The 15,727-nt window shown below is 47.5% G+C and overlaps 1 protein-coding gene across 1 annotated transcript in view; it reads right to left on the minus strand.

Annotated features, from left to right (window-relative positions):
* Nucleotides 1-15,727, minus strand: part of grin2ba (glutamate receptor, ionotropic, N-methyl D-aspartate 2B, genome duplicate a) — an 86,311-nt gene that overhangs the window by 13,903 nt on the left and 56,681 nt on the right. The window contains exons 6-13 of the mRNA XM_082976533.1: nt 10,054-10,168; nt 7,573-7,781; nt 6,474-6,645; nt 4,251-4,404; nt 3,830-3,955; nt 2,432-2,661; nt 2,030-2,190; nt 1,032-1,219 (exon numbers count right to left, since the gene is read on the minus strand). Of these exons, the coding sequence (XP_082832659.1) occupies nt 1,032-1,219; nt 2,030-2,190; nt 2,432-2,661; nt 3,830-3,955; nt 4,251-4,404; nt 6,474-6,645; nt 7,573-7,781; nt 10,054-10,168 (1,355 nt within the window). The remainder of the gene's footprint in view (nt 1-1,031; nt 1,220-2,029; nt 2,191-2,431; nt 2,662-3,829; nt 3,956-4,250; nt 4,405-6,473; nt 6,646-7,572; nt 7,782-10,053; nt 10,169-15,727) is intronic.

Raw genomic sequence — 15,727 nt, forward strand, 5'->3', positions numbered from 1 at the left:
AGAGATGGGGCTCAGTGGCGTCTGCGAGACCAGAGCTCCCTGGGGCCCTAGGCATCCTCCTATGATCTAAGTCACTGTCTGCGAGCCTCATCATCAAACCAGCCAGGCCCCCGTCTGCACCCGTCAAAGGTCCCTGGTCTCTCAGCACGTGAGGATCGCTTTCTCAATCTAGGTCACACTGAGAGGAGTGCATGTTGGGGTGTGTCAATGTGACATTGAGGGCCACTTGCTAAGTTTTGGCTGGCTGTACACAGGGGATGACACAAGATGATGACCCATATTCACACATTCACACACGAGAAAATCGACAACAAACTGTATACTATACACATACACAATAACGTATTGGCACCGATCCCTAAATACAGAAAACACACTCCTTATCCAAAGCTTACAAACAGGTCTTAAAACACACCTGTACATTCAGTAGACAGACACAGAGACCTTCACACACAGTCTTTGTAGGGCTGACCCACATTCACACACACCCCTTGTCCACAGAGTGTAGAATACACCAGCAGCTTTACTGGCACCTCTAACTAGGACACTATAGTGGGGCCTGGAGGGGCCTTGGACCAGGATCCTCAAGACAGGCTGGAACACACCCAGATAAAGTGGCTCCAGCACAGACAAGCTGCAGAGAGAAAAACTACTTCTCTATGGCTTCGAATGCAGCTCTGACTGGTGCTCAATCAAGGTGGGACACAGTCTTACTATACACAATATAACATACATAGACAATACCTGTAGAATTGTGTGTTCTATATTTTAGCCAGTTGGCAAGTATGCCAAAAGTACACAGTCATCTACAATTCCATGGGGAAACATTACAACAGCACACTCTAAAATAATTTCCCAATCTTTTTGTTTTATTGCATTTCTCTTCAGATGAAGGCAAGTAATCTGACCGGAAAAACTTGGCTGTTTTCCATCAGAGAACACCATTAAAACCCTCAGTAAAATGGCACGACTCCCTAGCTGAAATACATGAAGTCAAACTGTATGTAATTCTAACTGAGCGCCGATCTCACCGTCTCCAAAGAGCTGAAGGATGGCCAGGTCGACGTGTCTCTTCCAGCCAGACTCCTTCTGGATGGCGATGCCGTAGCCCGTGGAGGCAAACACCTTCCCACTGCCGATGGTCACCAGCTTACAGCCCTCGTCCCTTCCAGCCATGTAGTTCAGCACTGCTGCGTCGTAGATGAAGGCGTCCAGTTTACTAATGAGAGAATTTACAGTAATTACTTCTGGCCTAGCTTTACACTGTAACTACTCATCCCAATTAACCTGCTAAGTAGCCCTAATGTTGTGATAAGGATAATAGACTTCTGCCTGCTTTGCCAAGGGCTACAGTTGTCACATACTGTATAATGGTAGACACTGTTGTGCTGGGAAAGGAATAAAGCCAGAGCTTTTAATGAAAAACAAGGAGAATAATTCAACTAAGATATTAAAAAATACATAAAAGAAAATAGAATACATGTTCCCCTATTGCCCCAGTCTAAGGCCCCATTCCGCCATTCCCCCAGTCTAAGGCCCCATTCCCCCATTCCCCCAGTTTAAGGCCCCATTCCCCCAGTCTAATGCCCCATTCCCCCATTCCTCCAGTCTAAGGCCCCATTCCCCCATTCCCCCAGTCTAAGGCCCCATTCCCCCAGTCTAAGGCCCCATTCACCCCAGTCTAAGGCCCCATTCCCCCATTCCCCCAGTCTAAGGCCCCATTCCCCCAGTCTAAGGCCCCATTCCCCCATTCCCCCAGTCTAAGGCCCCATTCCCCCAGTCTAAGGCCCCATTCCCCAATTCCCCCAGTCGAAGGCCCCATTCTAAGGCCCCATTCCCCAGTCAAGGCCCCATTCGAAGGCCCCATTCTCCCATTCCCCCAGTCTGAGGCCCCATTCCCACTCCTCACTCAGTCAAACGCCCCATTCCCCCTCCTCACCCAGTCTAAGGCCCTGTTCTCCCTCCTCACCCAGTCTAAGGCCCTGTTCTCCCTCCTCACCCAGTCTAAGACCCCATTCCCCCTGCTCACCCAGTCTTCAGACCATAGAGGGCCTCGTCCACATTCTTCTGGTGGAACTTGATCATGTAGCCATGCATCTCCTTGTAGTTGTTCTTGATGTTCCTTTCCGTGCTGCCGTTAGGGACCGTCCCAAACCGGAATGGAGGGGAGAAGTCATTGGGTCTCTGGAACTGAGGGGAGGAGATAGGGAGAGAGAGAGACAGAGACGGAGCAAGAGAGATGAGATAATAGGTGTAGAAATAATGATGGCGTGAAGAAAGTGGTGGCAGGCAGAGGACAGAGCGAGAGATAGAAATCAAGAGAATCAAGGAAAGATGGACAGTGAGATGGAATGGAGGTGAGATAAGGAGAGGAGAGAGATAGTAAGAAAGAGCGAGTAAAGGACTAATGAAGTTTAATGACAGGCCTTACCTTCTTGTCGCTGAGTCCAGACACCTGGTCCACATACTCCTCCTGGATCATGAAGGCTGCCAGGTTGGCAGTATAGGAAGCCAGGAAGATGACAGCGAAGAAGGCCCACACCGACACCATGATCTTACTGGTCCAACCCTTGGGGTTCTGCACTGGGACAGAGTTGTTGAAGACCAGACCCCACAGCAGCCAGATGGCCTTGCCGATGGTGAAGGAGGGCCCTCCAGGCTCTGATGGAGAGACAGGTAGTGATCACAATGAGCAATGGTCTCAGGGAGGCGTCTCAGTGTTGTAGTTATGTTGTGGTTAGCTGTAGGATCATGAAGCACAATGTGGCTAGGGAAGCTGGAGGAACATGACTGATTGGACCACGGTGCTGTGTCATTCTGATAAACACCTGGGTAAGTGTGTTGTAGTGCAGATGAGGCTTTAGTCCACTACTCAGTATGCTTATTGTTGTTGAATATGTGTGCTGTGGTTCTGTCACTACCACACAAGATTGAATCCATCATGATAATACTTTTCGGCACATCAGTTGTATTTACTGTTCTGTAAGTAGCCAACCTGAGTATCACTAGTTGGAATCCAACATTTGATCCAGTTCGCACAAACACTGAATTCCCAAGACTACTGTATGACCAGCTAACAATAGCCCTCCTACAACGCTTTAGGAAAGAGGGTCTTATTCTCCAGAACATGAAGGATGAGAGAGATTAAAAAAAGATATGGTCTCTAAATATAGTCCCGTCATGAATAGGATGGAGAGACATTGATTATTTCTTTTAAGCTGGGAGATGTAATAAAAACGGGCCCATCCCTGTCAGGCCTGACATGTGATTCCTGAGAATATGGAAATGCATGCAAAACACAGGGCCCACATTAAAATACATGAAGATCCAGGGGAGGCGTGTTGAAGTCAATGAGAAGAGACTTCACCTGCACTGGGCTCTGAGAGGTGAAGGAGGACAGGAGGAGGGGCTGGGGAGGAGGAGGGGCTGGGGAGGAGGGTGGTCAGGGTTTACTGGCTGCCATGTGGGAGTTGGGGAAGGTCACCGCGCAGAGCAGGTGTGTGTGTGTGTGTGTGTGTGTGTGTGTGTGTGTGTGTGTGTGTGTGTGTGTGTGTGTGTGTGTGTGTGTGTGTGTGTGTGTGTGTGTGTGTGTGTGAGAGAGAGAGAGAGATGGGGGAGAGAGAGTGAGTGAGTGAGTGAGTGAGTGAGTGAGTGAGTGAGTGAGTGAGTGAGTGAGTGAGTGAGTGAGTGAGTGAGTGAGTGAGTGAGTGAGTGAGTGAGTGAACGAGTGACAGAGGAAGAGAAAGAGAAAAATGTGTATGTGTGTGTGTATGCGCGTGTGTGATTGTGAGAGAAATGTTCGTGCCGGTGTGGAGCCAGAGCCTCTCACCTCTACCGTCGGCCAGACAGCGGTTGTAGCCCACAGGGCTGAGGTACTCAAACACAAACACAGCAATCGCCGAAACCAGCAGCAGCATCACGAACATCATCACCCACACATCAGCACTAAAGGGCTCTGAGAGAGAGGCAGAGAGAGAGAAAGGCCAACGGAGGGAGGGCGAGAGAGAGAAAAATATGCAAATGAAGAGTATACCGAGAAACAAAAAGTGAGTGAGATAGAGGTGAGGTAGAGGAAGTCAGAGAGAGAGAGAGTGGGAGTAAGAAAGAAAAGATTGGAGGGGAATGAGACAGACAGAAAGAAAGAGAGTTAAGCACATTATAATTCAGTCTCAGTACACACTGGACGGAACATTTGGGTGATACTTTAATGTTGGCAGCGTTGGAAGAGTCTGTTTGTGGGTCACACTCACCGAGGAAGGCAGAGGGCGAGACGGTGCCGTTGCTACGGGATACCATGACGCTGATGCCCGTCTCGATGAAGGGAACCGAGAAGTCAATGACCTCTGACCTCTCCTTGTTGATGGTGAGGGAGCCCACAGCCATGTGGGCCTTCTTCGTCTCCACCTGAGAGAGAGGTGGAGAGAGAGACGGTAGGGAGAGAGGGAGAGAGCGAGAAAGAGAAAGGTCAATGAGAGACAGTGTCTACACATCAAGAACAGTCAAAGTGGAGACTTGTGATCCACAGTGCGGGAGGGGAAGGAGAGAGAAACAGAACGAGGGAGGGAAGGCAGAACAGACAGAACGAGGGAGGGAGAGAGACAGAACGAGGGAGGGAGGGAGGGAGACAGAACGAGGGAAGGAGAGAGAGAACGAGGGAGGGAGAGAGAGAACGAGGGAGGGGAGGGAGAGAGACAGAACGAGGGAGGGAGAGAGAGAACGAGGGGGGAGGGAGAGACAGACGTGAACAAGGTAGGGAGAGAGAGAACGAGGGGGGAAGACTAACAGAACGAGGGAGGGAGAATTGGGTTACCACAGTGGGTCATGGCAGCTTGAAATAGCCACCCCATTGCCTCCTCCTTCCTCTCCTCCCTGCTTTCCATCCCTCCCTTCGTGCCCCTCCATCTCTCCAGGTATATTTAGCCCTAAAAACCTGGGCCCTACAGCGCCGGGGTAAAGTGGGACAGAACTGACTGAGTGAATAAGGTGTGAATGTGAATGACAGAGGGAGGGAAAGAGAGAGGGAGTGAGACTTTTTCTTTTACCTGTGGTCTGTAGGTTTGCGAGCCAAGGATTTGTTTGTGTTAGTGTGTGTGTGTGTGTGTGTCCAGGGGGAGCAAGTCTGTCCAGCAGTGTACCCACTTCCTCTCTCTTTCCGTATTCTCTCTCCATCTCCCTCCCACGGCTTGTACTCTCTCCGTTATGAAAGTGACCTATGTGGGTGGTACTGAGAACGAGCGAGCGAGCGAGAACTCTTGCGTGTGTGTTCTGTGTTCACGTCTGTTTGAAGCCAAACTCACGTAATCAAGAGTATTGCCTCAAATATTTTGGATTACGAGGATTAGTGGCTGCCTTCCCTCCATCAATGCCGACACCAGTGAACAAAATGAAGTCAGCACAAAATGGAGCGGAGGGACCAACTTTAACCCTGCAGTGACTTCTTTCTCTCTTTTATGCACAGCTCTGATGCATTGTGTAAGTCAAGAGGCATCTACGTAATCCATGCAGGCGTCGTGTGCAGATCTGGGGTCATTAAGAGTGTGAGATACGTCCTCTGAGCGGCGCTGGGACGGACGCTTAACTCCATTAACACTCCTCTTCTAGGTGGAATAGAAACGGTACACCAGCATCCTTTTAGTCCACATGAAACACACCCCTTTATAACAGGTAGAGAAAGTAAAAGACCCTTAAAAGACTTTCATGGTAGACAGCAGCACTTGTTCTGGGCTTGGAGGCCCAGTATCCATATTGAATCTAAGTGGCTTTGAATAAGAGAGTCTGCTAAATGGCTGAAATGTATACTGTCAATGTGGATTATACTGTAGTAGGACAGTGGATATGTAGTCCTGTCTATGACAGTGGAAGGTTATTCCAACCAGAACATCCCCTGCTACAGTAAACTTACACTACGTATTTTTACCCACCGCCTTTGGGCTGTTACTAAGGTGAGGGGCAACACTAGAACTGTCCTGAAGTTAGAACAAAGTTGTAAACTAAAAACTCTGCTACTCTCTGCCTCAGTGCAGCTGCTGCTACCGCTGTATATTACAACTGACAACAACCTTACCTTGGGACCAATGTCGATTACACAACATCTTCATAACACAAACTGGACTTTCATGGTAGACTGCTCTTTGCCCTTCAGTGAGGTACTTAACCTGGCTGACATTAGCTAATGCCCAAATGAACAAACTGGTGACATGGAAGTGGAAGAGGAACGTCTGTCTATAAGTCACTCAGAATGAGTTTTCCTTCCAGGTAGCTCCAAGTTAATAACAGAGGGCATGATTCCTGTTGGGATAGCCACTGACACAGACACAGACACAGACACTGGCAGACAAACAGAGACAGACAAACATAAGATACAGTAGACAGATTGATACCTGCAGACTGCTAAACAGACAGACTGACACAGGTAGCTAACCCCCAAGACACCATCATACACAGACAGACTAGCTGCAGCTCCGCAGGCCCACCTCTCCCACCATGCCGTTCCAGGTGCCGTTGATCTTCTTGCCGTGTTTTCCGTTGGTCACCAGGTAGAGGTCGTAGGTGAACTTGACGTGCTTGGCGATCTTCTTCAGGATGTCGATGCAGAAACCCTTACAGCAGCGCTTGATGTAGATCCCAGAGTCTACGGTTTTATTTCTAAGAGAGAGAGAGAGAGAGAGAGAGAGAGAGAGAGAGAGAGAGAGAGAGAGAGAGAGAGAGAGAGAGAGAGAGAGGGAGAGAGAGAGAGAGAGAGAGGGAAAGAGAGGGAAAGAGCGAGGGAGGAGGAGAGCGGCAGAGAAAGGAGAAAAGCATGCAGAGAATTAGGGTAGCATAAAATGGAGGAAAGGAAGAGAGAAAACAACGGAACAGAAGAGGGGGAGATATAGTAGGGGAAATAGAACAGGAAATGCAACAGGAATAGACAGACTGAGCGGAAGTAAAATAAAAGATGTAAAAGGTGAGAGGGAGAACAATAGGGCTTATTAACACCGGGCATTCATACATCTCGAGGCGGCAGGCAAAGATATTTCTCCCATGCTGAACAACGTATGGTTAGACAGAGATTAGACAGAGGGAGACATTATCAGCATGCTTAAAGCGTTCCGCTTTCTAGAGACTTTAACAGAGCTCTTCCTACCCCGCGAGCCTGGATTTGGATAGCATCACGGCCATGTTGCCACGGCAGAGTGAGACAGGGTGGAGAGAGGAACATATTGAGACACAGGACAGGACGTACCCACACAGTTAGAGGCTTAATACAACTCAGTACAGATGTAGAGATACTGGAGGCAGATGGCAGATACTCATAATGTACTGTAAGAATGGAGTTTGAGGGTCTAAAGGCTTTTATGGTGGATACTGTGGGACACTATAAGGGGCATAACTAGAATTATTATACATCTGAAAATTATAGACTTGGACACTGCTTTGACATCAATACTTTACATTATAGTTGAATACATCGTTGTGGAATTGTGAGAATTTCTGTGGTATTATACACATTACAGTAGTATTAAGGACATACATTGTGTACTAGACATTGTACGTGGCATTAGATAGTGTTGTGACGAGTTTTCCCCTCACATGGTTTGGAGCTGTCTCCTGCAGGGCACAGTGTTCCTCATACACGTGCCACTGAGGGGGTCCACGTCCTCCACGATGACGAACGGAGCCTCCTCCAGCGTGACGATGGAAAGGTGGTCGTCCTCCCGGCTCTCTGCCCCTGAGTAGATCTCAAAGCGAGGCCAGACGTGGTACTTCATGGACAGGGAGCCGTTCTCCCACTTCCCCACCTGAGACAGTAAGCAAACACACTCCATAAGGCTGGCTTCTGTCTTCACATTGGAATTCTGGTTTGGATTCAGATTGATGTTTGCATTTGGGGGGACTTTTTGCCAACGCATATTTGGTTGGCAATAGCGTTATGGAAATGGGCCCCTTGACAAATTCATTACAATTCAAACTGCTACTATTTTTATTATAATAAGGAAGCATTAATGAGCCTTAAACATGTCATGATAACACGCAAACACCAAAACAGTTGGGGACAGAGTGAGTGTGAAAGACAGACAGAAAGGAAGAAAGAAAGAAAGACAGACAGAAAGGAAGGAAGAAAGACAGACAGAAAGAAAGGAAGGAAGAAAGACAGACAGAAAGAAAGGAAGGAAGAAAGACAGACAGAAAGAAAGGAAGGAAGAAAGACAGACAGAAAGAAAGGAAGGAAGAAAGACAGACAGAAAGGAAGGAAGGAAGAAAGACAGACAGAAAGAAAGGAAGGAAGAAAGACAGACAGAAAGAAAGGAAGGAAGAAAGACAGACAGAAAGAAAGGAAGGAAGAAAGACAGACAGAAAGGAAGGAAGGAAGAAAGACAGACAGAAAGGAAGGAAGGAAGGAAGAAAGACAGACAGAAAGAAAGGAAGGAAGAAAGACAGACAGAAAGAAAGGAAGGAAGAAAGACAGACAGAAAGAAAGGAAGGAAGAAAGACAGACAGAAAGGAAGGAAGGAAGAAAGACAGACAGAAAGAAAGGAAGGAAGAAAGACAGACAGGAAAGAAGAAGAGTGAGTTGAACAACTGTAGCTTGTTCTATCACGGCAGCAGGCGGTTGGCCAGAGAGCAGCCAGAGACGAGGACTGGGACACATAGCACACTGGGTAGGAGAAAGGTTAACGTGAAGGACGGCAGAGGAACGGGGGAAAGAGAGTTGAATTCAGAACGAGGGGGGGGGGGGGGGGGGGCGACAGAGAGAGAGGTAGAGAGGGAGGAGAGATAATTCGTATGCAAATGAAAGCACTCCTGGACCAGAGTGTCCAACTTGATTCCCGGAGGACCCTCCAATCCCTCCAATCCCCAGCTCTGAATTAGCACCATCATTTACTCAATTTTCACCATCACTGCCGCCGACAAATCATACCTGAAGACTCTGTCTTTTGCCCTCTACTCCAACAGCAGCTAACGAGCACTTATTTCAGGGAATGGCGTGGGCGTAAATGTATATGGATGATCAACTAATTGGGCCTGTCAAGATGGGAGATGGACAAGGAGTTGGTGCACGTGCGTGCACGCACACAGACCCATACGCTCACACACGCACACACCCACACACACACACACACTCCAGAGAGGAAAGTTGGCAGGCTGCAGCAGACTGACTCGGCTGCAGCAGACTGACTCGGCTGCAGCAGACTGACTCGGCTGCAGCAGACTGACTCGGCTGCAGCCCGGTGCCAGATGGAAACCTCCAGACAGAGAAGGAAGGGTTACAGTGAACTCACAGTGTGTAAACTGGACAGGACACTCCAGAGCTTCAGAACTACTTCAAATAAGCAGAGGAATAGGGAAGGGGAGAGAGCGAGAGAGAGGGGTAGAGAGAGAGAGAGAGAGAGAGAGAGAGAGAGAGAGAGAGAGTGGAGGAGAGAGAGAGAGAGAGAGAGAGAGAGAGAGAGAGAGAGAGAGAGAGACAGAGAGAAAGAGAGAGAGAGAAGGGGTGGAAACCTGCACTCATTAGAATCCAAGAAAGTGGTCCGGCTGGAAGTCAAGCTAAGAATTAAACATGACAGTGAGAGGGGGAGCAGAGGAGAGGAGAGAAGAGATGAGAAGAGAAGAGAAGAGAAGAGGAGAGGAGAGGAGAGGAGAGGAGAGGAGAAGGAGAGGAGAAGGAGGAGGAGGAGGAGAGGAGAGGAGAGGAGGAGGAGAGAGGAGAGGAGGCAGAAGGGGGAGCGAGTCACCTTGCTCTCCTATCAGAGGACAGAATATAGATTGCAGAGCACGATTAGAGAGGGGAGAAAAATACAGAATAATAGGAGGAAGAAGTAGAGCAAGAGAAAGAAAGAGACATACAGTGAGACGTAGAAATACAAATACACAGACAGACAGACAGACAGACAGACAGACAGACAGACAGACAGACAGACAGACAGACAGACAGACAGACAGACAGACAGACAGACAGACAGACAGACAGACAGACAGACAGACAGACAGACAGACACAGACACACAGACACACAGACACACAGACACACACAGACACACACAGACACACCGTACAGAGCTGAAGCCTCACCTTGTCCCACTGCCTCATCTTGTCCAGTAGGATGATGACCAGTTTGGGATGCATCTGGTAGCCGTCCTCACTGAAGGACAGGTTCCGGCCCTCAAACGTCACGTTCATCAGGTACCTGGACAGGAACAGAGATTCAGGTTAGTAAGGCTCTTATTCCCACACACAGAGTAGAGTGGCGATATGGGTGCAGTGAAAATAGAATAAAATAGAATACAGCTGAATAGAGTAGAATAGGATAGAATAGAACAGAATAGAGCAGTGAGCATGTCTACTGTCTGGCTGCAGTGAGGAGGCAGACAGGACAGCACTGCAACAGTCTCCTGGCTGCTCATGACATTGCAACCCCTGCCAATGTGCTTCTGTTTCATGTCAGCACTTTCTCTCTGTTTTCTAGCTGTCAGATATATGTGTGCCAGCATGTGTGGGAAGAGTGTGTGTGTGTATATGTGTGTGTGAGAACATGAGTGTTTCAGTCAGGTGAGCTCAAATAATTTCTCTGCCAACCTCCATTCTACTCTCCTCTTCTGCCTATCTCTCTGCCTCTCTCTCTGCCTCTCTCTCTGCCTATCTCTCTGCCTATCTCTCTGCCTCTCTCTCTCTCTCTCTCTCTCTGCCTCTCTCTCTCGCTCTCTCTCTCTCTCTGCCTCTCTCTCTCGCTCTGTCTCTCCGCTTCTCTCTCTGCCTCTCTCTCTCTCTGCTTCTCCCTCTGCCTCTCTCTCTCTCTCTCTGCCTCTCTCTCTTACTCTGTCTCTTCACTTCTCTCTCTATCTCTCTGCCTCTCTCTCCCTCTGTCTCTCTCTGCCTCTCTCTCTCCGCTCCTCTCTCTGCCTCTCTCTCTCTCTCTGCCTTTCTCGCTCTGTCTCTCTCTGCCTCTCTCTCTCCGCTTCTCTCTCTGCCTCTCTCTCTCTCGCTCTCTCTCTGCCTCTCTCTCCGCTTCTCTCTCTGCCTCTCTCTCTCTCTCTGTCTCTCTGCCTCTCTCTCTCTGCCTCTCTCTCCACTTCTCTCTCCACTTCTCTCTCCGCCTCTCTCTCTCTCTCTCTCGTTCTCTCTCTCTCTGCCTCTCTCTCTCTGCCTCGCTCTCTTTTTTTCTGGGTTACTGTTTCCATGGCAACACTCTGCCTCAAAACCACGCACACAATACATAGATAAATAAATAAATGACAACAATGAGGCATGACTGGAGCTGAGAGTGACATGTGTGTGTGTATGTATGTATGTGTGTGTGTGTGTGTGTGTGTGTGTGTGTCTGTACTGCACATGCTCATTGTTGTGCTACCCTCCTGAACTAAATGGTCTCTGCATTGAGAGCTTAGCAGCATGCCCAACAACAACACTAGCCAGACAGACCGGCACACTGCATACCAGTAACTTACACATACTAAACCACTAGAAAAGCTCACCACTATCAATGTTCTCCCATTCGCTTCCCTGAGGACCCGACCATTCACTTCCTCTCCACACAGAGCAGCTCTCCACAGACCTCAGCATGCCAGCATGGAGTCACAGTCACACATTCACACGTCAGCCCCTGTCATCCACACACATCCACACACATCCACACATGGAAAAGGGAGCGTTTGACTGTGACATCTACAGGTAACTGCCAAAATAATGGAAACACTTGAGTAAATTAGAGATTCATAGTCTATTGAAAGCAGGTGTGGTTCCTGAGTTAATTAAGCACTTAACATCCCATCATGCTTAGGGTCATGTATAAAAATGCTGGACGGGCCATTATTTTGGCTACCATGGCTATGCCCAGAGTGGTCACTGAATAATTTGATGAGCATGAAAGCGTTTTCCACCACCGTCAACAAAACACCAAATGATGGAATTTCTCATGGAAGAATGGTCTCACATCCTTCCAATAGAGTTTCAGACACTTGTAGAATCTACGCCAAGGTGCACTGAAGCTGTTCTGGCCCACCACCCTATTAAGACACTTTATTATGGTGTTTCCTTTTGGTCGTTACCTGTATGTTGCGTAATGAGAGGTATACAGTACACCGCTGCACCTTGGTATGAGGTGTGTGTTGGAGAGTGGGAGAGTCTGTGGATTTGCTTGATAGAATGGCATGATAGATAAACAGGTAGATGCAAACTGGCAAACAACATTCTTGTTCTGTGTTCTCCTCCGAAATGTCAGGGGTCCAAAACACAGGGTTTACAACGTCCTTTCAACATTTCTCAAATATCCTTCAACTGAATCGTTCTACTTTTCTCTCACTCTACTGCACGTGGAAAGATAAAGTATGAAATATTAAGTGGAGAAAGAGTAGAGAACCGTCTGTTAGAAACGCCATGTGAATCAGAAGCAACCTTGGCACTGACGCAAAGCCTATGGAATATGCTGCATAAATTATAAACCATTTACAAGGTGACTGGAGAATGTGTCCTCCTGAATGTTTAGGATGGGATAGTTATGCATGACAATGTACATGTGGGGTATTTGTGTGCGAATGTGTATACTGTACCATCCTACACACGTTGACAACGGCGACACAGAGACTCACACAAGCATATGTAATGTGTTGCCATGGTACCCACAACCACCAAGATTTCCAAGCCAATCTGCTGCGTTGCTATGGGAACCATAATCTCACAGAGAGAGAGAGAGTGTGATAGAAGAGGGGAAAAGAGAGGGGGGAAACAGGCCATATTTCTCTCTTCACTTCACTTCTACCCCCTGTTTCTCTCCATCTCTGTAACGATACTATTCTTTGCTGTGAAATGTGTTTAACTTTCCTGCCTATGTCACCTTCTCCCACTCACTGCCCTCCCTATCTCTCTCTCGCTCTCAGTAAAATCACCACACACCTATATACACCCCTTCCTCTTAGTCAACGCATAAAGCCCAGGGGAGGATGAGTCATTAACGCACACAGGCCACATGTCAGATTATGTAGATACAGTACGGTGATCACACAGGCCACATGTCAGATTATGTAGATACAGTACGGTGAACACACAGGCCACATGTCAGATTATGTCGATACAGTACGGTGATCACACAGGCCACATGTCAGATTATGTAGATACAGTACGGTGAACACACAGGCCACATGTCAGATTATGTAGATACAGTACGGTGATCACACAGGCCACATGTCAGATTATGTAGATACAGTACGGTGATCACACAGGCCACATGTCAGATTATGTAGATACAGTACGGTGATCACACAGGCCACATGTCAGATTATGTAGAGACAGTACGGTGAACACACAGGCCACATGTCAGATTATGTAGATACAGTACGGTGATCACACAGGCCACATGTCAGATTATGTAGAGACAGTACGGTGAACACACAGGCCACATGTCAGATTATGTAGATACAGTACGGTGAACACACAGGCCACATGTCAGATTATGTAGATACAGTACGGTGAACACACAGGCCACATGTCAGATTATGTAGATACAGTACGGTGAACACACAGGCCACATGTCAGATTATGTAGATACAGTACGGTGAACACACAGGCCACATGTCAGATTATGTAGATACAGTACGCTGAACACACAGGCCACATGTCAGATTATGTAGATACAGTACGGTGATCACACAGGCCACATGTCAGATTATGTAGATACAGTACGGTGAACACACAGGCCACATGTCAGATTATGTAGAGACAGTACGGTGAACACACAGGCCACATGTCAGATTATGTAGATACAGTACGGTGAACGCACAGGCCACATGTCAGATTATGTAGATACAGTACGGTGAACGCACAGGCCACATGTCAGATTATGTAGATACAGTACGGTGAACACACAGGCCACATGTCAGATTATGTAGATACAGTACGGTGAACACACAGGCCACATGTCAGATTATGTAGATACAGTACGGTGAACACACAGGCCACATGTCAGATTATGTAGATACAGTACGGTGAACACACAGGCCACATGTCAGATTATGTATATACAGTACGGTGAACACACAGGCCACATGTCAGATTATGTAGATACAGTACAGTGAACACACAGGCCACATGTCAGATTATGTAGATACAGTACGGTGAACACACAGGCCACATGTCAGATTATGTAGATACAGTACGGTGAACACACAGGCCACATGTCAGATTATGTCACGTCCTGACCAGTTTAGGTATTATTTGTATTGTAGTTTGGTCAGGATGTGGCAGAGGGTATTTGTTTTGGTTGGTTCGGGGTGGTTGGTTGTGTTTAGGGTGTGTGATTTGTTAGTTCTGGGTGTTGGGTATGTTCTAGGTTGTATTTTCTACGTTCTGTCTAGTTTAGTTTTTCTATGTTTAGGTTTGGGTGTGGACTCTCAATTGGAGGCAGGCGTTTCTATTTTCCTCTGATTGAGAGTCCTATATATAGGTATGTGTTTGGGGTTGTTAACTGTGGGTAGTTGTATTTCGCACTGCTGTTATTATTGTAGCCTGTGAAACTGTCGGTCTGTCGTTCTTTGTTTTCTTGTTTTCCGTGTTCACGTTTCTTTAATAAATTATAATGATGAGCACGCAACCCGCTGCGCCTTGGTCCTCTCTCTCCTACGACAGCCGTTACAGATTATGTAGATACAGTACGCTGAACACACAGGCCACATGTCAGATTATGTAGATACAGTACGGTGAACACACAGGCCACATGTCAGATTATGTAGAGACAGTACGGTGATCACACAGGCCACATGTCAGATTATGTAGATACAGTACGGTGAACACACAGGCCACATGTCAGATTATGTAGATACAGTACGGTGAACACACAGGCCACATGTCAGATTATGTAGAGACAGTACGGTGAACACACAGGCCACATGTCAGATTATGTAGATACAGTATGGTGAACACACAGGCCACATGTCAGATTATGTAGAGACAGCAAGGTGAACACACAGGCCACATGTCAGATTATGTAGATACAGTACGGTGAACACACAGGCCACATGTCAGATTATGTAGATACAGTACGGTGAACACACAGGCCACATGTCAGATTATGTAGATACAGTACGGTGAACACACAGGCCACATGTCAGATTATGTAGATACAGTACGGTGATCACACAGGCCACATGTCAGATTATGTAGATACAGTACGGTGAACACACAGGCCACATGTCAGATTATGTAGATACAGTACGGTGAACACACAGGCCACATGTCAGATTATGTAGAGACAGTACGGTGAACACACAGGCCACATGTCAGATTATGTAGATACAGTATGGTGAACACACAGGCCACATGTCAGATTATGTAGAGACAGCAAGGTGAACACACAGGCCACATGTCAGATTATGTAGATACAGTACGGTGATCACACAGGCCACATGTCAGATTATGTAGATACAGTACGGTGAACACACAGGCCACATGTCAGATTATGTAGAGACAGTACGGTGATCACACAGGCCACATGTCAGATTATGTAGAGACAGCAAGGTGAACACACAGGCCACATGTCAGATTATGTAGATACAGTACGGTGAACACACAGGCCACATGTCAGATTATGTAGATACAGTACGGTGAACACACAGGCCACATGTCAGATTATGTAGATACAGTACGGTGAACACACAGGCCACATGTCAGATTATGTAGATACAGTACGGTGATCACACAGGCCACATGTCAGATTATGTAGATACAGTACGGTGAACACACAGGCCACATGTCAGAT

This window comes from Salmo salar, chromosome 06, assembly GCF_965601325.2.
Source record: "Salmo salar chromosome 06, fSalSal1, whole genome shotgun sequence".
Classification (NCBI taxonomy): domain Eukaryota; kingdom Metazoa; phylum Chordata; class Actinopteri; order Salmoniformes; family Salmonidae; genus Salmo; species Salmo salar.